At 42.7% G+C, this 23,434-nt stretch overlaps 1 protein-coding gene across 2 annotated transcripts in view; it reads right to left on the bottom strand.

The window, feature by feature from the left end:
• The window catches only part of lrrk1 (leucine-rich repeat kinase 1), a 252,945-nt gene that overhangs the window by 149,839 nt on the left and 79,672 nt on the right, over positions 1-23,434 (bottom strand). For both annotated transcript variants that reach the window (XM_043677668.2, XM_087981352.1), the window contains 3 exons: positions 18,645-18,824; positions 15,330-15,478; positions 4,655-4,881 (listed from right to left, as the gene is read on the bottom strand). In XM_043677668.2, coding sequence (XP_043533603.2) covers positions 4,655-4,881; positions 15,330-15,478; positions 18,645-18,824 — 556 coding nt within the window. The remainder of the gene's footprint in view (positions 1-4,654; positions 4,882-15,329; positions 15,479-18,644; positions 18,825-23,434) is intronic.

Here is a 23,434-nt window from a genome sequence, read left to right as displayed (position 1 = left end):
TTGAACCCGGGTCTCTGGCGCTGTGAGGCAGCAGTGCTAACCACTGTGCCACCGTGCCGCCCACGGGAGGTGAGAGAAGAAATAGCTGGGGCCCTGACAGATATCTTTGTGGCATCCTTAACTACAGGTGAGGTGCCTGAGGACCGGAAGGTTGCTCATGTTGTCCCCCTGTACAAGGGTAGTAGGGATATTCTGGGTAACTACAGACCAGTGAGCCTGACATGGGTGGTGAGAAAGTTGCTGGAGAGGGTACTGAAGGATAGGATCTATTTATATTTAGAAAGGAATGGGCTTATCAGTGATAGACAACATGGTTTTGTGCAGGGTGATTGTGCCTTACCAACTTAATAGAGTTCTTCGAGGAAGTGACCAAGTTGATAGATAAAGGAAGGGCTGTTGATGTCATATACATGGACTTGAGTAAGGCATTTGATAAGGTTCCCCATAGTAGACTAATGGAGAAAGTGAAGTCACATGGTGTGCAGGGTGTTCTAGCTAGGTGGATGAAGAATTGGTTGAGCAACCGGAGACAGAGGGTAGTAGTTGAAGGGAGTTTCTCGAAATGGAGAAAGGTGACCAGTGGTGTTCCACAGGGATCAGTGTTGAGGCCACTGTTGTTTGCAATATACATAAAATGATCTGGACTGTTGGTATGATCAGCAAGTTTGCAGATGACACGAAGATTGGTAGAGTAGCAGAAAGTATGAGACTGTCAAAGAATACATGAGGATATAGATAGACTGGAGAGTTGGGCGGAAAAGTAGCAGATGGTTTTCAATCCAGACAAATGTGAGGTGATGCATTTAGGCAAGGCTAATTCTAGAGTGAATTATACAATAAAGGGAATTGCCTTGGGAAAAGTTAATGGGCAGAGAGATCTGGGAGTGCAGGTCCATTGTACCCTGAAGGTGGTTGCACAGGTGGATAGAGTGGTCAAGAAGGTATATAATATGCTTGCCTTCATTGGACGGGTATTGAGTTTAAGAGCTGGCAAGTCAAGTTAAAATTGTACAGGACGTTGGTTCGGCCGCATTTGGAATATTGTGTACAGTTCTGGTCGCCACATTACCAAAAGGATGTGGACGCTTTGGAGAGAGTGCAAAGAAGGTTTACAAAGATGTTGCCTGGTATGGAAGGTGCTAGCTATGAAGAAAGGTTGAGTAGGTTAGGTTTATTTTCATTAGAAAGAAGGAGATCGAGGGGTAACCTGATTGAGGTTTACAAAATCATGAAGGGTATAGACAGGGTGGATAGAGACAAGCTTTTTCCCAGGGTGAAGGATTCCGTATTTAAGGTCACACTTTCAAGGGGAGAAGTGGAAAGTTTAAGGGGGATACACACGGCAAGTACTTCACACAGAGGGTGGTAGGCGTTTGGAACGCATTGCCAGCAGAGGTGGTAGAGGCAGGCACGGTAGATTCATTTATGATGTGACTGGACAGATGCATGAGTAGGTAGGGAGCAGAGGGATACAGATGCTTAGGAATTGACCGACAGGTTTAGACAGTAGATTTGGATCGGCTCAAGCTTGGAGGGCCGAAGGGCCTGTCCCTGGGCTGTAAATTCTCTTTGTTTTGCTTTGTTCTACTTAAGCGACTGCTGGACAAGCACATGGACTGCAGTAAATTGTGTAGGTTAGGTTGATGTTAGATTAACATAAATACTTGCATAACATTGTGGACCGAAGGGCTTGTTCTATTGTCAAATATCTGTTCAAATGTCTGCATTGCTTACCCACTGATTTTCCTTAGTCTATTTTCTCAGACTGCTTCAGACAGCTCTTTCTTCATACTTCTGTAATTGTCTTTCTTTGAGTTGTGGACACTGATTTAGAACATAGAACAGTACAGCACAGAACAGGCCCTTCAGCCCACGATGTTGTGCCAACCACTGATCCTCATGTATGCACCCTCAAATTTCTGTGACCATATGGATGTCCAGGAGTCTCTTAATTGTCCCCAATGACCCTGCCTCCACAACTGCTGCTGGCAACGCATTCCATGCTCTCTCAACTCTCTGTGTAAAGAACCCGCCTCTGACATCCCGTCTATACTTTCCTCCAACCAGCTTAAAACGATGACCCCTCGTGTTAGTCATTTCTGCCCTGGGAAATGGTCTCTGGCTATCGACTCTATCTATGCCTCTCATTATCTTACATACCTCAATTAGGTCCCCTCTTCTCCTCCTTTTCTCCAATGATAAAAGTCTGAGCTCAGTCAACCTCTCCTCATAAGATAAGCCCTCCAGTCCAGGCAGCATCCTGGTAAACCTCCTCTGAACCCGCTCCAAAGCATCCACATCTTTCTTACAATAGGGCGACCAGAACTGGACGCAGTATTCCAAGTGCGGTCTAACCAAAGTTTTATAGAGCTGCAACAAGATCTCATGACTCAAACTCAATACCCCTGTTAATGAAAGCCAAAACACCATATGCTTTCTTAACAACCCTGTCCACTTGGGTGGCCATTTTAAGGGATCTATGTACCTGCACCCCAAGATCCCTCTGTTCCACCACACTACCAAGAATCCTATCCTTAGTCCTGTACTCAGCTTTCAAATTTGACCTTCCAAAATGCATCACCTCACATTTATCCAGGTTGAACTCCATCTGCCACCTCTCAAGCCCATCTCTGCATCCTGTCAATGTCCCGCTGCAGCCTACAACAGCCCTCTATACTGTCAATGACACCTCCAATCTTTGTATCATCTGCAAACTTGCTGACCCATCCTTCAATCCCCTCATCCAAGTCATTAACAAAAATTGCAAACAGTAGATGCCCAAGGACAGAGCCCTGTGGAACACCACTCACCACAGACTTCCAGGCAGAATATTTTCCTTCTATTACCACTCGCTGTCTTCTTGTTGGCCAGCCAATTCTGTATCCAGACGGCTATGTTGCCCTGGATCCCATTCCTCCTGACCTTCTGAATGAGCCTACCATGGGGAACCTTATCAAATGCCTTGCTGAAGTCCATATACACCACATCCACAGCTCGACCCTCATCAACTTTTCTAGTCACATCCTCAAAGAACTCGATAAGGTTGTTGAGGCATGACCTGCCCCTCACAAAGCCTTGTTGACTGCATTTAATCAAGCCATGCTCTTCCAGATGGTCATAAATCCTATCCCTCAGAATCCTTTCTAACACCTTGCAGGCGACAGACGTGAGACTTACTGGTCTGTAATTGCCGGGGATTTCCCTATTTTTTTTCTTGAAGAGAGGAATTACATTTGCCTCTCTCCAGTCCTCAGGTACGACCCCAGTGGAGAGCGAGGCTGAAAAGATCTTCGCAAGTGGCGAAGCAATTGCATTTCTCGTTTCCCAAAGCAGCCGAGGACAAATCTGGTCCGGGCCTGGCGACTTGTCAATCTTAATGTCTGACAAAATTTTCAGCACATCAGCTTCCTCTATCTCTATCCATTTCAGCATGCACACCTGCTCTTCAAAGGTTTCATTCACTACAAAGTTCATTTCTTTCATAAAGACAGAAGCAAAAAACTCATTTAGGGCTTCCCCCACCTCCTCAGACTCCACACACAAATTCCCAATGCTATCCCTGATCAGCCCTACTCTTTCTTTGACCATTCTCTTATTCCTCACATAAGTGTAAAACGCCTGTGTTCTCCCTAATCCGTTCTGCCAAGCCTTTCTCGTGCCCTCTCCTGGCTCTCCTCAGACCATTTTTAAGCTCCTTCCTCGCCTGCCTGTAATCCTGTAGAGCTGAGCTTGACCCTAGCTGCCTCCACCTTATGTAAGCTACCTTTATCCTTTTGATGAGACTCTCAAATTGAATTTGACATTCTACTACATTATTATCGCTATCTGTTGGAGTAGCCTTAACTATGAGATCTCTTATTAATCCTACCTCATTACTAGATCTAAAATAGCCCATTCCTGGGTAGATACTGCAGCATACTGCTCTAAGAGACGCTTCCTGCTAAATTCATTTTCCATGTCACTCTTGCCATCTATTTTGTCGAGGAAAAATACAGATTAAACTTACCTATGACAATTGTATAGCCCTTCTTACACAGCTTCTTGATTTATACTTTGTCCTATCGTGATGTAACACTTTGGGGGCCTATAAACAACTCCCAACCGTAACTTCTTTCTCTTGTACCTATATCACTACTCATTACACTTAAACCTCCCTTTGTTAACAATGCTATCACTTTTTTTGCTTATTCTATTGGAATGGCAAATATCCTGAATATTGGTTTCCCAGCCTTGATCACCCTATAACAATGCCCGTGTAACAGCTTTTAAGTCATATTCATTTATTTTTATCTTGATACAAATGCTGCATACATTCAAATGAAGAGCCTTAAGCTTTGATTTTATACCATTATTCTCCTCTCTGGTTCGAATATTTTCACTACACTGCACCTCTGTTCTTGTTTCTTTTTGAATTTCTAAACTTCTTTTCAATTGAACCCTCTGCCCTCTGATTAGTTTAACCTCTCCTTTCATCTCTGATCAGACCTGCTCAGTGTTCTGTTTCCTCATGACATTTGCCCAGCAGCTAAAGTATTTACCAGTTTAGTAGCCTCTGTTTTCTTCTCTTCATTTATCTTAACTTTCCTTAACACACTCCTATACAAGTTAGACTGATCAGGATCCCCTGAAAGAATGTTTCTGATTAGTTACTTACCCTAAGCAAAGTATTTCTTCTGAAGTGGTCACATTGGGCAGATCCTTCAGCTGGTTTGCAGACAAGTTGAGTTTTTTCAGATGCACTAATCCCCAAGGAATAACTGAAGGAAGGAAAGTGAGACTGTTCCTACACAAATCGAGTTCTGTTATTCGATTGGAAACATCAATGAACCAGTCCAACTCTAACCAAGGCAGCTTCAGGCAGGACCACTTCAGTGATAGGCCCTGTGTTTTGAATACAAGAGTTAGACAGCATTACAGTATGGAAGGAGGCCATCTTCTCCCCCCAGTCCCACTCCCATTTTTTCCATCATAGCCCTTGCAAAATGCTTATGTTTCGAGTATAGATCCAATCACCATTTGAAAGCTATTAATCTGCTTTCACCACTTTCATTAGGCATTGCGTTCCGAACCACAACAAGACACAATTTAATCAAAAAAAGCCCAATAATGTATAAAAAAATCTTTATACAAGGTTTGTGCTTCAATTTAAGAAACACCAAGTCACTATCACAGTTTTCAAGTGATTCAGAACAAATGGTTTCAATAGACTTCAGACATATTGGGGTAATTTTAACCCCTTTTCTCAATTTATTGCATTTATGTGTATTAAAAGAAATTAGGGAAGTGGCCTTATCACATTTCATCAAGTATGTTTCCAATGTTTATAAAGCCATAAAAAAACAAGTCCAGGAAGTTGTAGATCCATTAGGTTGGCATAAATGCTCGTAAACGAGCACAGATTGCAGCACTGAAGCCTCAAAAACGCCTTCCAAAAACAACATTGAAAGTACACACCAAGTGTAAATATGAACCACTATAGTTGCAAGTGTGAAATGTGAAAAAAATTTGTAATTCAAATTAAGTTAATTTGACATGATTTACTGAATGAATTAATCCTAAAAGATAACTTCAATTGGAAACAAAGTTTTAAAAACACGGCAAATTCATTGTCTTTAGCATCTGATATCACTTCAGCTATGGTATCATCCCACTCTGGATCAGACTTGGTGCTGTTGGTTTCAGAATCAAACCTCCACAGCAAATCATCGTCCTTTTCATTTGATTTGATTTGATTGTCACATTTTCCCAATTACAGGGAAAAGCTTTGTTTTGCGTGCACACAGGCAGATTGTAATATACAAAGATTGAACAGAGCAAGGAATATAAAGCCACAGCTACAAAGAAGGTGCACAAAGAGAAAGATTAACATTAGATTTGAAATTTGAGCCGTCCATTCAGAAGTCTGATTACAGCAGGGAAGGAGCTGTTCTTGAACCTGTTGGTACATGTGTTTAAATTTTTGTATTTTGTGGCTGATGGTAGAGGTTGGAAGGGATTATAACCAGGCTGGGAAGAATCTCTGATAATGTGAACTGCCTTTCCTTGGCAACAAGAAGTGCAGATGGAGTCAATGAATGGAAGGTTGGCTTGTGTGATCGTTGGGCTGTGTTCACAACTTTCTGTAGTTTCTTACGGTCCTGGGCAGAGCAGCTGCCAATAAACAAAGAAAAAACTAATGCCTATAAAAATGGTATGGCAATTATCATGAGGGATTTTAATCTACAGCTCGATTGGTTAAACCAGGTCAGTTAGGATAGACTTGAATGTATCTGCGATAGTTTCCTTGAACAGTATGTAATGGAATCGATGAGGGAGCAAGCTATCCTGGAGCTGGCCCTGTGTAATGAGACAGGAATAATTAATGACCTCATAGTCAGGGATCCTCTTGGAAGGAGCAATCACAGTATGGTTGAATTTAGAATTCAGATGGAAAGAGCGAAGATAAAATCCAATACGAGAGTCCTGCGCTTAAACAAATGAAACAACAATAGGATGAGGGTGGAGCTGGCTAAAGTAGACCAGAAGCAAAGATTTTATGGTGGGACAGTTGAAAAAGTAGAGAACTTTCAAAGCAAGTTTTCAAAGTGCTCAGCAAAAGTATATACCAATAAAAAGGAGGTACTGCAAGTAGTATTCTGCGATGGGTTTCTAAGGAAATAATGGAGGCTATCAAAGTGGCAAAGACCAGCAGGAAACTAGTAGATTGGGAAAGCTTTAAAGGTCACCAGAAAGTCACAAGAAGAGCTATAAAGAAATATAATCTAGATTATGAGAGTCAACTAGCTCAGAATATAAATACAGACAGCAAAAGTTTCTATACATATGTAAAACTAAAGAAAAGGTTAAGGTAAAAATTGGTCCTTTAGAGGATGAGAAGGGGCATTTAGTCATGGGATATGATGAAATGGCTGAGGCACTGTATAAGTATTTTGTGTCGGTCTTCACAGTGGAGGACATGCCAGTAATTGACAAAGAGAGGAAGGTAGGTGAGGACCTAGAAACAATCATTATCATGAAAGAGGTAGTGCTGGGAAAGCTAATGAAGCTAAGGATAGACAAGTCTCCTGGCCCTGATGGAATGCATCCCAGGATGTTAAAAGAGATGGCAGGAGAAATAGCAAATGCACTTGAGGTAATTTTCCAAAATTCACTGGACTCTGGAGCAGTTCCAGCAGATTGGAAAACAACAAATGTGACCCCACTGTTTTAAAAAAAAGGGGGTGGGTAAAAAATCATGAATTATAGACTGGTTAGCTTAACTTCTTTAGTGGGAAAAATGTTTGAATCTATTATCAAGGAAGAAATAGCAAGATAGAATAGCAAGCTGGATAGAAATTGTCCCGCTGGGCAGACGCAGCATGGGATAATGAAAGGCAGGTCATGCTTAACTAATCTACTGGAATTCTACGCAGACATGACAAGCATTGTGGACATAAGAAACCAGTACATGTGGTGTAACTAGATTTCCAAAAGGTATTCCACAAGGTGCCAGTCAAAAGGCTGCTGCATCAGATAATATGCTTGGCGTTACAGGTAATGTATTATCGTAAACAGAGGATTGGTTAACTAACAGGAAGCAAAGAGTGGGGATAAATGAGTGCTTTTCTGGTTGGCAATCAATAGCTAGTGTAGTGCCTCAGGGATCAGTGTTAGGACCACAATTATTCACAATTTACAAAGATGGTTTGGATTTGGAGACCACATGTATGTGCCAAAGTTTGTGAATGCCATAAATTGAGTGGTAGAGCTAAGTGAGCAGATGACTGTAAAACTTTGCAGAGGAACATAGATACTTTGAGTGAGTGGGCAAAGGTCTGACAGATGGAATACAATGTTAATAAATGTGAACTCATCCATTTTGGTAGAAATAACAGTAAAAAACAGACTATTATTTGAATGGTAAAAAAATTGCAGCACGTTGCTGTGCAGAGGGATCTAGGCATCCTTGTGCATGAATCACAGAAGGTTGGTCTGCAGGTGCAACAGGTAATTAGGAAGGCAAATGGAATTTTGTCCTTCATTGCTAAAGGGGTTGAGTTTAAACACAGATGTTATTTTGCAGCTGTATAGGGTGCTGGTGAAGCCACACCTGGCGTACTGTGTGCAGTTTTGGTCTCCTGATTTGACAAAGGATATACTGGCACAGGATGGGGTGCAGAGAAGGTTCACTAGGTTGATTCCAGAGTTGAAGAGGTGGGCTTATGAGGAGAGATAATGCTAGTCTACTCTATCTTCATTGGAATGTAGAAGAATGGTTGGGGGGGGTGGAGAATCTTGGAGAGACATATAAAATTATGAAGGAAATAGGTAAGATAGAGTAGAGAGGACATTTCCACTGGCAGGTGAAACTAGGATGAGCGGGCATAGCCTCAAAATTAGGGGAAACAGATTTAGGACTGAATTGAGAAGGAACGTCTTCACCAAGTGGGTTGTGAATCTATGGAATTTGTGGTCAGTGAAGTAGTTGAGGCTTCCTTATTGAATATTTTTAAAGCTAAGACAGATACTTTTTTGAACAGTAAAGGAATTAAGGGTTACAGTGAAAGGGCGGGTGAGTGAAGCGGAGTCTATGAAAAGATCAACCGTGATCTTACTGAATGGCGGAATGGGCTCAAACGACCAGGTGGCCTACTCCTGCTCCTATTTCTTTTGTTCAAGCCTTGATGCATCTAGCGAGAAAGCTTTCCATGTTACATCGGTAAAAGTTGGTCAGATCCTTATGGACACGCCAAATTTCTTAGCTTCTGAGGAAGAGGAGATATTGGTGTGCCTTCTTGACTTTTGCATCAACATGGGTGGTCCAGGACAGATTGTTGGTGATCAGCGCGCCTCAGACCTTGAGGCTCTCGACAATCTCCACCTCAGCTTGATTGATGTTGATAGAGGCATGCCCTTCTCCTTGCTTCCTGAAGTCAATGATTAGCTCTTTCACTTCATTGACTTGGACATTCCACATATTTCAACTGTCTCATGACAGTTTACTTTTCTTCATGTATTCATGGGATTGAAGTTTTGCCCATCATAGCTGACCTGGAAAAGGCTGTGATGGGCTGTGACTATTGACAGCCTTGTTGTGGAAGGGAGATCTAAGCGACAGTGAAGAAATATATTTTCAAGTCAGCATGCTGAATGCCTTGGGAGGAGAACTTGCAATTGGTGACACTCCCATACATGTGCTGCCCTTGTCTCGCTAGATGATAGAGGACAGAATTTGGAATGAACTGCTTTAGGAACCAGGGTGAGTTGCTGCAGTACATATTGTAGATGATACACATTGTGCATCAGAGTTGAAGGGAGTGAATATTGAAGGTGCCAGTCAAATGGGCTACTTCGTCTAGATAGCATTGAGATTTTTGAGTGCTGTTGGAGCTCGAAGAAATGCACAGCCAGTCAGGCAGCATCCAAGTAGTAGCAGAATCAACATTTCAGGCATAAGCCTTTCATCAGGAATGAGTCTTGTGTCCCAAGGAGGCTGAGAGATAAATGGGAGGAGGGTGGGGCTGGGGGGATGGAAGGTTGCTGGGAATGAGATAGGTAGATGAAGGTGGGGTGATGGTGATGGGTCGGAGACAAGGGTGCAGCAGATAGTTGGGAAGGAAGAAAAACAGGCAGGATTGATCAAGACAGCAGAGCTGAGTTGCAAGGCTGGGATTGGGATCGGGGAAGGGAAATGAGGAAACTGGTGAAATCCAGTTGCTGGAGCTACATGCATCCAGGCAAGTAGAGAATCTTCCATCACACTTCTGACTTGTGCCTTGTAGGTGATGAACAAGCTTGGTCCATGGAACTTCACTCATATTGTTAATGCACCATAGTGCATACCTACATTTCTGTCACTGTATTATTGCTGGAAACTCGCTAATTTTAATGGATAGTCTTCTGGTAGTCAGTTACTGATCTCGGGCTTCAGCTACATTATGAGATGTTTTTGTTCCATACAGCAGCTACATGAACTAGCTGCTGTTCTGAAATCTTTGCTGTACCTTGGTCTCAATTGTACCACTTAATTTCACACGTGCACTTTTGAGGATATTTTAGTGGTAGTTATGTCGAAGCCGACTCGATGAGCTGAAGGGCCTTTTCTGCACTGTATGAATCTATGAAATTAGTAGAAGCCAAATTTTAAGACTACTTGAGAGGTGATCAGGGAAAAGCAAACTGCATTTGGCTACTTGAAGAATGAAAAAAAAACAGTTACAAATTAGTGGGAGGTATTCAAAAGTGAGATTCTGTAGGAGAAAGGATAATACTGCCAAATTCAAGCCCCGGACATCCAGAAGCAGATGATAAAGCAGAAAAAGTAAGTTTGTGACAGTCACAAAAAATATACTGTTGAAAGCTTAAGGAAGTGTAGGAGTACAGGAGTGAAGTAAAAAAGAAATTAGGGAAGCAAGGTGAAGATATGAAATATTATCAAGTAAAATCAATGAAGACCCAAAAAAGATAATTTATCAGCACATTGATAACTCAGGAAAGGGTAGTGCTCATTAAAGATGCACACAATAACTTGCATGTGAATGCAAAGGATGTGGACAAGGTTTGTAATGAGTACTTTGCCTGTCTTTTCGAAGGACAGGGATGATGCAGTCTAGTTCAAGAGGAGGAACCTTTTTTAAAAAACAATTCCTTTGTGGGACCTGGGCATTACTGGCTGGCCTGTAATTATTGCCCACTCTTAGTGTAAAATATTCAACCTAACACCCACAATGCAAGAGGAAGTACTGAAGGGGAACAGACATCCTTGAAGATAATAAGTCACCAGGATTGTATCCCATTAAGTGGAGAAATTCAGCAGATCCAGAAGCATCTGTAAAGAGACAAAGTCGACATCTTGATTTGGAACAGTTCTAAAGAAAAGACATATCGGACTCAAAACATTAAGTTTGTTTATCTCTCCACAGATGCTGCCAAACTGACAAAGCTTCTCCAGAATTTTGTTTTTATTTCAGATGTCTAGCTTCCGAACTGCTTTGCATTTACTCATATGTATCCAAGCTGTTAAAGGAGGCCAGGGAGGAAATAAAAAGGTACTTTGAGGATCATTTTAAAAAATCATACAACACCAGGTTATGGTCCAACAAGTTTATTTGGAGGCACTGGCTTTTGGAGCGCTGCTCCTTCATCAGGTGGTTGTCTAGGTGGCACTGAGATTTGAGAGTGTGAGTGTTGTTGGAGCTGGATGCATCCTGATGAAGGAGCAGCGCTCTGAAAGTCAGTGCCTCCCAAGAAACCTGTTGGGATTATATCCTGGTGTTGCGTGATTTTTGACTTTGTCCACCAGAGTCCAACACTGGCTCTGCCAAATCTTGAGGATCATTGGTATGCTGTGACAGATAGACAATAAAAGACCAGAGGCTAGGTGGTCTGTGAACATTCTACCATTGTTTAAATAGGATGTGAGGGATAGGCCAAATAATTATAGAAAATTAGTCTGACTTTGCTAGTGAGCAAATTACTTGAATCAATTCTGAGACACTGGATAAACTCACGACTCATAGGTACAGATTAATCCGATTAACCACGGTTTTGTTAAGGAAGATAATGCCTTACTAACAACTGAATTTTCTGAGGAAATATCAAAAAGAATTGATGAGAATAGTACAATGGATGTTGTCTACATGAACTTTAGTTGGATCCAAAACTGGCTCAGTTACAAGAAACAAAGGTAATAGTCAATGGTTTTTTTTGCAAATAGTAAGCTGTTTATAGTGGTGTTCTACAGGGCTCGGTTCTGGGTCCCATGTCATTTGGATTTAAATGTGGGAGGCACGATTTAGAAATTGCAGACAACGCAAAATTTGGTCACATATTTGATAGTGAAGAGGATAGCTATCGACTCCAGGGTGATATCAATGGTTTGGTTAAGTGGACGAGAAAATGGCTGATGAAATTTAAGGCGCACAAATTTAAGATGATTGGCACAAAGATTAGAAGGGTCATGAGGAAATACATTTTCACACTGAGATTGGGGATGTCCAGAATTCACTGCCTGATTTGGTGGTGGAAGCAGAAACTTCCAACTTGGTTAAACGACCCTGGATCTGTACATGAAGTGTTATAGCATTGCAATGGGTTAGGTTCTGGAAGGTTGGATGAGAAAAAGCAACTAGATTTCTTTTTTAAATCGGCCAGCATAGACATAGTGGGCTGAATGGCCTAGTGGACAGTGAAAAAGGTTATCTAAAATTACAAAGAGATCTTAATAAATTGGTCAATTTGCTAAGGAGTGGCAAATAAAGTTTAATTTGGATAAATGTGAGGCATTGCATTTTGGTAAAACAAACAAGGCCAGGATTTATACAATTAATGATAGAGCCCTGGACAGTATTGTAGAAGAGAGAGCCCTATAATCTCAGGTAACATAATTCTTTGAAATTTGCATCACAGGTGGTTAAGGCAGTGTTTAGCATGCTTGCTGTCACTGCTAAGGCCTTTCAGAATAGGAGTTGGGATGTCATGTTGAGGTTAAATTAGATTAGATTAGATTAGATTAGATTAGATTACTTACAGTGTGGAAACAGGCCCTTCGGCCCAACAAGTCCACACCGACCCGCCGAAGCGCAACCCACCCATACCCCTACACTTACCCCTTACCTAACACTACGGGCAATTTAGCATGGCCAATTCACCTGACCTGCACATCTTTGGACTGTGGGAGGAAACCAGAGCACCCAGAGGAAACCCACGCAGACACGGGGAGAACGTTGTACAGGACGTTGGTGTGGCCTCTTCTGTAGCACCATGTGCAGTTCTGGTCACCCGGTTAGAGGAAGGATATTATTAAATTTGAAGGATTTCGAAAAGATTTAGGAGGATCTTGCTGGGAATAGGGGATTGAGATATAAAAATAGGCTGGATAGGCTGGGACTTTTCTCATTGGAGAGGAGGAGTTTGAGAGGTGACCTTACAGAGGTTTATAAAATCTTGAGGTTTATAAAATAAAGTGAATGGGAAGAGTCTCTTCCTTAGGGTGGGAGAGCTCAAAACGAGGGGACATACTTTTAGGATGAGAAGCTTACAAACAAGGGGCAACTATTTTAAACACCGAGTGTGGCTCATGTGTGGAATGAACTGCCACAGTGATGTATGCTGGTACTGTTAAACGTTTAATTAGCATTTGGATAAGTACATGAATAGGAGAGGTTTGAAGTGATATGGGCCAAACACAGGCAAGGGGGACCAGTTTAGTTTGGGAACATAGTCAGCATGGGCAGGTGGGACTAGATTGGGTTGGGATATCTGGTCAGCATGGACAGGTCAGACAGAAGGGTCTGTTTCCATGCTGTATGACTCTATAATTCTTCTATGGTTCCACAATGGCTGCATTCGAGCCACATTTGGTCATGGATATCTTCTTCAGGGAAGATTCCTTCTTCCATTCTCAAACCAGTTTTCCATAAACACTGAATTCTTTTGCTACAGCAGTTACTTGACAGGCTAGCAAATGTTATGACTTCTACTTTATAACCTTTGTACTTTCTTTTTGCCAGAGGACACATTCCATTCATTATTCATCACACGTGGCCAATTCTGTGTGATTATGTCTTTGAGTCCCCATATCTTGGAAACATGGCCTGTATTGCCTGGGGATCCCATGTACTGACTTGTAAAGTGAGTAAAACTTGTATTTCTGAGATGGAAAATGGAGACTGATTGTGTCACCTGTCAACAGAAAATGGCAAGGGTCAATTTACATACTGGGTATAAACCCGAACATAAATTTCGACATAAAATCCAGTCCGAGTACGATAATCCTACAACCTGGGGACTGAGATCACGACAGAGATTTGATTGCTGCGTATTCCCAGGCAACTCAGCAAAGTCACTACAATTCACAGGTGGAAGTTAGAAGATGGGATGGTCTTGATTTTTAGTCTGTTTAGGAGGATTCCGTTTAATTAAGGAATATGAGAACTACTTAGGCAAGGCTGAGAAGGTCAAGATTAGCTATGTTCGTATTGAATGATGGAACATGCTCAAAGAGACATATAGTCTACTCCTGCTTTTACCTCAAAGAGACATATAGTCTACTCCTGCTTTTACCTCAAAGAGACATATAGTCTACTTCTGCTTTTACCTCAAAGAGACATATAGTCTACTCCTGCTTGTAGCCTTGTGGAAGAGTTAGTATCCAGAAAGGAGAAGTCAGTGATCAGAAATGGGAGCAACTCGTGGCCAACAGCATCGCCTGTTGATAATGCAGCCCTTCACTGGTTGGCTTTGTATTATGTATTTATACTTTCTCCGATCAAGGTTGGAAGTGTTTTTTGTATAATCAGCTTCTTAAACTGTGTGTCATCCTTGATGCTGTTTTCATGGCAAAGCAATTGCATAAATGAAGGCAAAGCATAAAATATTCACGAGGCGTCTTATTAGCAGATGCAAAATCAATAATAGAAATTGCTGGAAAAACTCAGCGTGTTTGGCTGCATCTGAGGAGAGAAAGCTGAGTTAATGTTTCTGAACTGCAATTCGAAAGAGGAGTCACTGGACCCAAAACATTAACTCTGTTTTCTCTTCATAGATGCTGTCAGACCTGCTGAGTTTTGCCCAGCAATTGCTGCTTTTGTTTCTGATTTCAAGCATTCCGCAGCTCTTTAGGTTTTTTTGGCAAAGATACTATTGCATATTTGAAGGACAGGTTCTAGAGACTTCTATTGATGCTGCCTCAAAACATTTGTACACTGCCTGATAAATGGGACAACTGCAAAGCAGACATCAGCTTTTTCAGTGAATCGCAGAAATATTCAGTTTTCAGATAATTACTGTTTTTGTACAGCCTGATTTTCAATAATGTAACCATGTTGGTTATGTAGTTACAGATTCCTGTCCATCTTCAATTCCCTTAGCATGCACCATTAACACCATGAAAGTGAACTCATGAATTAGTTCACATAGCACTATAGAGATGCAGAGGTACCCTTCTATCCTTCAAAACACAGACATTCCTTCACCTCCAGACAGAAACTGAGCTACCTCGTCATTCACTGTCTCACCCCCAGAGACCTGACTGAGCTGGCATAGTTTACGCTTCACTGATTTGTTGTACTGTAATTGGGTGTGTTATGGCCTTTCTGCAGTCCCTCAGTGACCTCTGTAGGCAGAACAATAACATTGCAGAACTATCCAAAGTGCATTCTTAACAAGACCAATGAATTAATGTATTTTTTTTAAACATCCGATTTGATTAGATTTCCCCATTGATCAAAGTGTCAAAGTTCATCATCCATTCATGGTTTGGTTACCAGCTGCCAATTGCTGATCAGAAAACATTGCAGTAAAATAGAAAACAGGTAATCAGTTAGCACTAGGCAGGAACTTTTACTCACTATTTGTCTGTCTAAAATTTCGTACTGGCTACTTGGCTCTGTAAATTGTTTTCTCAGCAGCCGGTTGCAGAGTTCTGGGTGATCCAGTAAAACATAAGATGAGAAACAGGCTCCATTATCCAGAAGAAACTCCGCAATCTCTTCATTTCCTGCAACAGAAAAAAGCTTTCTCGAATAAAGTAGCTGCCATTAAACACACAAATAGGCCAGACGAGAAAATCTGGGAATCAACATAAAGAAAGAGATAGAACAGCAATTAGAAATATTTAAAATCAAGAGAGTTTAGGAGATATATGTTCTGCACAACTACAAGAACACACTAGCCAATAACAAAATTTCTTGGATGAATAGATAACTGAGCAAAAGGATGAACAAAAGAAAGATGCAGACACTATGAGATGGACAAAGGAGAGGGTGTAAAAGGAATTACATAGAGGTTACATGGAAAGTAAAATAAAACAATTAGGCAGGCAAAGACAGAAACTACGAAGTTCTCAAAAATATAAAAAGAAACAGTGAAACATTCGCAGATAGATAAATAATAAAAGAAAATCAGAACAGCTATCAGTCCAGTAAGAGTTGCATGAGATAATCTCTAAGAGAATGACAATGTAAAGATATTAAATAGTTATTTTGCCTCAATACTTGCCAGGAGTTAACAAAGTAGACATTACATTAGAAGAAAAGATCACAAGAAATATTAAGGAATTTAAGATAGATGGGGGAAGATAATTGAAAAACTAATCAAATTTAAAAAAGGATAAAACTCCTGTACATAGTAAAACAAATAATGGAAAAACAGCAGAGGAATCTTTTATTGATAGGAAAGGAAGTAGTGCCTGAGGACAGCTAACGTGATTCTTAAAAAGGGAAACAGAATAAGTCTGGGGAGCTGTAGATCATTTAGTTTAATGTTGGAAGAAGGAAAGACAGTGGAATCTTTATTCAAAGATGGATCAGAAAATCTAAAACTATTGCCAGGACTTAAGGGTGTGAGTAATAGGGAGAGGTTGGACAAGCTAGGACTTTTTTTTCTTTACAGCAAAAAAAAATTAGGGGAGATCTTACAGAAATGTATAAGATCATCAGAGGCATGAATAGGGTGAATGCACTCAGTCTTCTTCCCAAGGTTGGGGAATCGAGGATAGAGGGCATCAGTTTAAGGTTAGAGGGGAAAAATAAAAGGGAACCTGAGGGGCAACCTTTTTACATTAAGGGTGGTATGCACGTGGAATGAACTGCCAGCAAAAAGTGTAGATGTATGTACATTAACAACATTCAAAAGGCATTTGGAAAAATACATAGATAGGAAAGGTTTAGAAGTATATGGGCCAAATGCATGGAAATGGAGTTAGTGTAGATGGACATTTTGGTTGGTACGAACCAGTTTGGACCTTAGAGCCTGTCTCCGCAATGGCAAACACTATAACATATTAGTCACCACAAATTCCAAAAGGAAATGTCATGTTTGATCAACCTTACTGAATTATTTGAAGAAATATCAGAAAGAGTAGACAACAGTAATGCAATAGTTATTATTATAAATATTTGTTTGTTGGTACAGAACTTGAGTATTACTACAAAAGACCTAGTTTGTCAAGGTTTTTCATCTTGTACTCATTGGGACAATTTGCAAGAACAGCAAAGGAAAGAAAAAAATATACCGTTATGAGAAAAAAAGTGCTCAATAGTTGGAAAGTGGACTCTGGAGGTGGTGTTTTGTCATGGAGAATGCATCAGTTAATAATGGCCAACAGTTGAGTGCCAAGTTGTGCATAAATTTTAAACCAGGCAAGGTTGACTCTAATTGGTCAAGGTATAGCTATGCGGAATTAATCAGAGAATATCTCCTATTACATGGACAGAAAAAGCTTATACACACACTACATGCTTAAACACTATATTTCAAAATTTGCAAAAGACACCAAATAGGTTTGGGTGGTGGGAGTAAAGGAAGACTGTAACAAAATATATACATTAATAACTTTGCAAATTTGACAAATGAAGTTCAATATGTTGAAGTGTAAGGTGATGTATTTTGGTAGGATGAATAAGGAGGCCATATACTACTTTGAAAATAAGGAATCCAGGATCACAGATATGCAAGAGTAACTATACAATAAGGTCACAATAAACAAGCAAAGTGCCAGGCCTTCATTTCTACAGAAAATAGAATGAAAAAAAGATAGGGAGGCTATGCTAAACCTTCACAGATAGGTGGTTAAACTGTGCAATGGAGTAAGTATTAAAAAATGGTTTACAAGGATATTACCAGAATTGACAGGTTATAGCGAACAGAAAAATATGAATATGATGGGGCTATAGAAAAGAGAACACTGAGGGGAAACCCAATGAATGTTTTAAAATTATGAAGATGTTTTAATAGGGTTTACAGAGATGTTTCTGTTCAAAGAGAAATCCAAAACTGGGTCATGAATTGTCACTAATAAATACAAGTAGGAACTCAAGAGGAACTTCTTTAACCACAGAGAAGCTAGAATGTCAAAATCCACAAGGAGAAGCTGGAATATTAATGTATAATTAAGGGGAAGCTAGATAAAAGTGAGAGTGAAAGAAATAGAAGGATATGTTGATGGGGTCAGATGTAAAAAAGTGGAAGGACAAAATTAAGGTGGGACAGAAGGGGGCATAACAACATTAAGTAGATCTTGAATCTGTTGTCAAGGTTTTGGCTTTTCTTTCCATTTTGAAATTCTGCTATGTCATTATAGAAACACCAGATACCAGGGAGATCCTGAGCATCCTGTAGTAATATGTCACAAATGACAGGGATTGCATTGGATATATTTCATTGGATCTTCAAGCTTATCTTGTGCATAGCTGGTTAACTCACGACTTGTCCACTGGGTGGGAAATTGGATACAGAGTGCCCCTCACATTCTCAGGCAGTGCTTTCCACATCCTAGCTACTTGCTGTCTCAAAAAATTATCTCACGTTGCTTCTTTTACCAATTACCTTAAACCTCTGGTTTTGATCTTACACAAATGGGAACTTCTCCAATCTATCCATATACCAGAAGTCCTGGCCTCTCATCCTTGAAACTATTCTTTGAGAATCTTTTCTGCACTCTCTCCAAAGCCTTCACATCCTTGATTATACCAGGAGAGATAGGCCACACAGCTAGACTGATCCAGAACACACATAGTATCCCCGCTCCAGGCTTTGGTAGCAACTTTTCACCGTCCATAGCCCAGATGATCTGTAGTATTAGAACCAGAAGTGTGTTTTATAGAGAGGGGACTGATTCTCCTGAATCCCTAGCACACAGGGAAAAGATGAGTTTGTTCACATACCTGCCTTCATTGCTGCATATAACGGCTGACCTGTGATGATCGGATGATCCTGTGTCTTCACTCCACAACTGTCAGTCTCTGCCTTGTACACAAGTACCAAAAGCCTCACTACGTCCAAATGTCCTTGTTCACAGGATACAGCAAGCATCCAGCTCAGCAGATCCTTGTCAACACACAAATCTATCAAAAATATATTTTGTACAGTTATGGAATTATCAACTTTACACAGACATGTTCATTTTCCATTTTAATTCTAGAATCAGTGAAAATAAAGGGCACAATGAGGCCCAGTCTTTCCCAATGTTAGCTCTTCAATTGAAGCTGTCTACTCAAATTCAATTCTTGCCTTTTCTGCAAGCTGTTTTACAATGGGTGGCACGGTGGCTCAGCGGTTAGCACTGCTACCTCACAGCACCAGGGTCCTGGGTTCAATTCCCACCCTGTCTGTGTGGTGTTTGCACATTCTCCCCGTGTCTGTGTGGGTTTCCTCCAGGTGTTCTGGTTTCCTCGCACAATTCAAAGATGTGCAGGTCAGGTGAATTGGCCATGCTAAATTGCCCCCAGTGTTGGGTGTGTCAGTCAGGGGTAAATATAGATCTGGTGGGTTTCTCTTCGGAGGAGCGGTGTGGACTTGTTGGGCCACTTACCTAATTCCTGAAGAAGGGCTTATGCCTGAAACGTCGATTCTCCTGTTCCTTGGATGCTGCCTGACCTGTTGCGCTTCCAGCAACACATTTTCAGCACTTACCTAATTTCCTTTTATTTGACACAGTTATCCAGAGAGTCACCGGAGAGGGGAGGAAGTAAAATCTACTCTGTTCATTTACCATCTCTATGGCAATGGGCTAGGAGATGGGAGGGCTGGCAAAATGGCAAACCCCTGTGTATTCTTTTTGCCTTATTACCAGCAGTGGGAATGTTAGAGTTCAGCTGCCCACTATGGGGCCTGGCTTCCATTAACATTACTCATCTTTCCTCAAGGCCAGCTGACCATTGAGATTACTCTGGAGCTGCAGCTTCAACTCCAACAAAGATCACCGTGAGCTGTTGAACTGAAAAAGAAATTTCAATCGAAGGGGAATCTTAGACTAGACATATTAACTCTGCTTCTCTCTCTGCATTTTATGCCAGATGTGGTGTACTCATCCAGCATGTTTTTTTTAAATTCACTGTGGGATGTGGGCATCACAGGCTGGTCAGCACTGATGGCCCATCCCTTGCTGCCCTCGAGGAGTTGGTGAGCTGCCTTCTTGAAGAGCTGTAAACTGCTTGTTGTCAGTTGACTCACAATATCCTGAGGAAAGGAATTCCAGGATTTTGATCCAGTGACAGTGAAGGAATGGTGATATACTTCCAAATCAGGATGGTCAGTGGCTTGGAAGAAACTTGCATGACGTGTTTCAATGTACCTGCTGCCCTTATCCTTCTAAATGGAAGCTTGTCGTGGGTTTGGAAAGCTCTGTCTAAGGACCTTTGGTGAATTTCTGCAGTGCATCTTGTAGAGAGTAGCAGCAGTGTGTACTAAATGTTGGTGGTACAGGGAGTGGATGTTTGTGATGTGATGCTAATCAAGTAGGCTGCTTTGCCCTGGATGGTGGAAAGCTTCCATCAGGCAACTGAGGAATATTCCATCACACTCCTGACTTGTGCCTTGTAAGTGGTGGACAGGCTTTGGGAAGTCAGGAGGTGCATTACCACAGTATTCCTAACCTCTGACCTGCTCCTGTAGCCACTTAGTTTATGTCGTGAGTTCAGGTCAGTGTCTGGTCAATGGCAACCCCCAGGGTTGTTGATAATGAGGGATTCATTGATGGTAACACCACTGAATGTCAAGGGGCAGTGGTTAGAAGGTCTCTTTTTGGAGATGGTCGCTATCTGGTATTTGAGTGGCATGAATGTTATTTGCCAAGTGTCAGCCCAAGTCTGGATATTGTCCAGAGTTTATTGTAATTGAACATGGCTGTTTCAGTATCTGAGGAGTTGTGAAAGGTGCAGAACATTGTGTAATCATCAACAAACATTCCAACTTCTGACCTTATGATGGAGAGAAGGTCATTGATGAAGCAGCTGAAGATGGTCAGGCCTTGGAGACTACCCTGAAGAGCTCCTGCAGGGATACCCTGGAGCAGAGATGGCTGACCTCCAACAACCGCCTGCGACATGAACCGCCTCAACCTCTCCACCCCTCTCACCCACTCCAACCTCTCACCCTCGGAATGTGCAGCCCTCCACTCCAACCCCAACCTCAGCATCAAACCGGCAGACAAGGGAGGTAGTTTGGCGCACCGATCTTTATATTGCTGAGGCTAAACGCCAGCTCGCGGACACCTCCTCCTACTGCCCCGTTGACCATGACCCCATCTCCCACCACCAAACCATCATCTCCCAGACCATCCATAACCTCATCACCTCAGGGGATCTCCCATCCACCGCCTCCAACCTCAGTCCCACAACACCGCACCGCCCATTTCTACCTCCTGTCCAAAATCCACAAACCTGACTGCCCCGGCCGACCCATTGTCTCAGCCTGCTCCTACCCCACCGAACTCATTTCTGCATACCTCGACACGGTCCTGACCCCCTTAGTCCAAGAACTCCCCACCTACGTTCGGGACACCACCCAGGCCCTCCACCTCCTCCATGATTTTCGCTTCCCCGGCCCCCAATGCCTTATCTTCACCATGGACATCCAGTCCCAGTACACCTCCATCCCCCATCATGAAGGACTCAAAGCCCTCCGCTTCTTCCTTTCCCGCTGTACCAACCAGTACCCTTCCACTGACACTCTCCTTCGACTGACTGAACTGGTCCTCACTCTGAACAACTTCTCCTTCCAATCCTCCCACTTCCTCCAAACCAAAGGAGTAGCCATGGGCACCCGCATGGGCCCCAGCTATGCCTGCCTCTTCGTTGGATATGTGGAACAGTCCATCTTCCGCAGCTACACTGGCACCACACCCCCCCCCACCTTTTCCTCCGCTACATTGATGACTGTATCGGTACTACCTCGTGCTCCCACGAGGAGGTTGAACAGTTCATCCACTTTACTAACACCTTCCACCCCGACCTCAAATTTACCTGGACCGTCTCAGACTCCTCCCTCCCCTTCCTAGACCTCTCCATCTCTACCTCGGACGACCGACTCAACACGGACGTATACTATAAACCACAGCTACCTAGATTACACCTCTTCCCACCCTTCCCCCTGTAAAAACGCCATCCCATATTCCCAATTCCTTCGTCTCCATCGCATCTGCTCCCAGGAGGACCAATTCCAATACCGAACAACCCAGATGGCCTCCTTCTTCAAAGACAGCAACTTCCCCTCAGACGTGGTTGACAATGCTCTCCATCACATCTCCTCAACTTCCCGCTCCTCCGCCCTTGAACCCCGCCCCTCCAATTGCCACCAGGACAGAACCCCACTCGTCCTCGCCTACCATCCCACTAACCTCCAGATACATCGGATCATCCTTCGTCATTTCCGCCACCTCCAAACGGACCCCACCAAGGATATATTTCCCTCCCCACCCCTATCAGCGTTCCGGAAAGACCACTCCCTCCGCGACTCCCTTGTCAGATCCACACCTCCCACCAACCCTACCTCCACTCCCGGCACCTTCCCCTGCAACCGCAAAAAATGCAAAACTTGCGCCCACACCTCCCCCCTCACTTCCCTCCAAGGCCCTAAGGGATCCTTCAATATCCATCAGAAATTCACCTGCACCTCCACACACATCATTTACTGTATCCGCTGCACCCGATGTGGCCTCCTCTATATTGGGGAGACAGGCCGCCTACTTGCGGAACGTTTCAGAGAACACCTCTAGGACACCCGCACCAACCAACCCAACCACCCCGTGGCTGAACACTTTAACTCCCCCTCCCACTCCACCAAGGACATGCAGGTCCTTGGCCTCCTCCCATCGCCAGACCATGGCAACACGACGCCTAGAGGAAGAGTGACTCATCTTCCGCCTAGGAACCCTCCAGCCACAGGGGATGAATGCGGATTTCTCCAGCTTCCTCATTTCCCCTCCTCCCATCTTTTCTCAGTCCCAGCCCTCTGACTCAGCACCGCCTTCTTGACCTGCAATCTTCTTCCCGACCTCTCCGCCCCCACCCCCTCTCCGGCCTATCACCCTCACCTTAACCTCCTTCCACCTAACGCATTCCCAACGCCCCTCCCCGAAGTCCCTCCTCCCTACCTTTTATCTTAGCCTGCTTGGCACACCCTCCTCATTCCTGAAGAAGGGCTTATGCCCGGAACGGCGATTCTCCTGCTCCTTGGATGCTGCCTGACCTGCTGCGCTTTTCTAGCGACACATTTTTAACCACTTCCCTATGTTCCAGGTATGACTCCATCCAATGGAGAGTTTGTCCCTTTATTCGCATTGATTCCAATTTTGCTGGAGTTTGTTAACATCACACACAGTCAAATGCACGGATATCGTCAAGGGCTGTCACTCTCACCTCACCTCACCTCACCTCTGGCACTCAGCTCTTTTTGTTTGCACCAAGGCTTATGAGGTCAGGAGCTGAGTGGCCCTGGAAGAACCCAAACTGGGTGTCACTGAGTAGGTTGTTGCTGAGCAGGTGCTGCTGGATAGCACTGTTGGTGACATCTTCCATCACTTTATTGATGATTAAGATTAGACAGATGGGATAATAATTAGCCAGTTTTTATTATTTCTGAGCTTGAGCCTCTGCAGTACTTAGCTTTTGGATAAGATTCAATCAATGTTGCAACTGGAGGGTTTTAAATTAAATATGGAAGAAAACCACCAAAG

This window comes from Chiloscyllium plagiosum, unplaced genomic scaffold (genome assembly GCF_037043375.1).
Source record: "Chiloscyllium plagiosum isolate Xiang-an unplaced genomic scaffold, Cpla_swu_hap1 HiC_scaffold_39, whole genome shotgun sequence".
In the NCBI taxonomy this organism is placed as follows: domain Eukaryota; kingdom Metazoa; phylum Chordata; class Chondrichthyes; order Orectolobiformes; family Hemiscylliidae; genus Chiloscyllium; species Chiloscyllium plagiosum.
The sequence above is the reverse complement of the archived record's forward strand: the minus strand, read 5'-3'. Positions and strand labels throughout refer to the sequence as shown.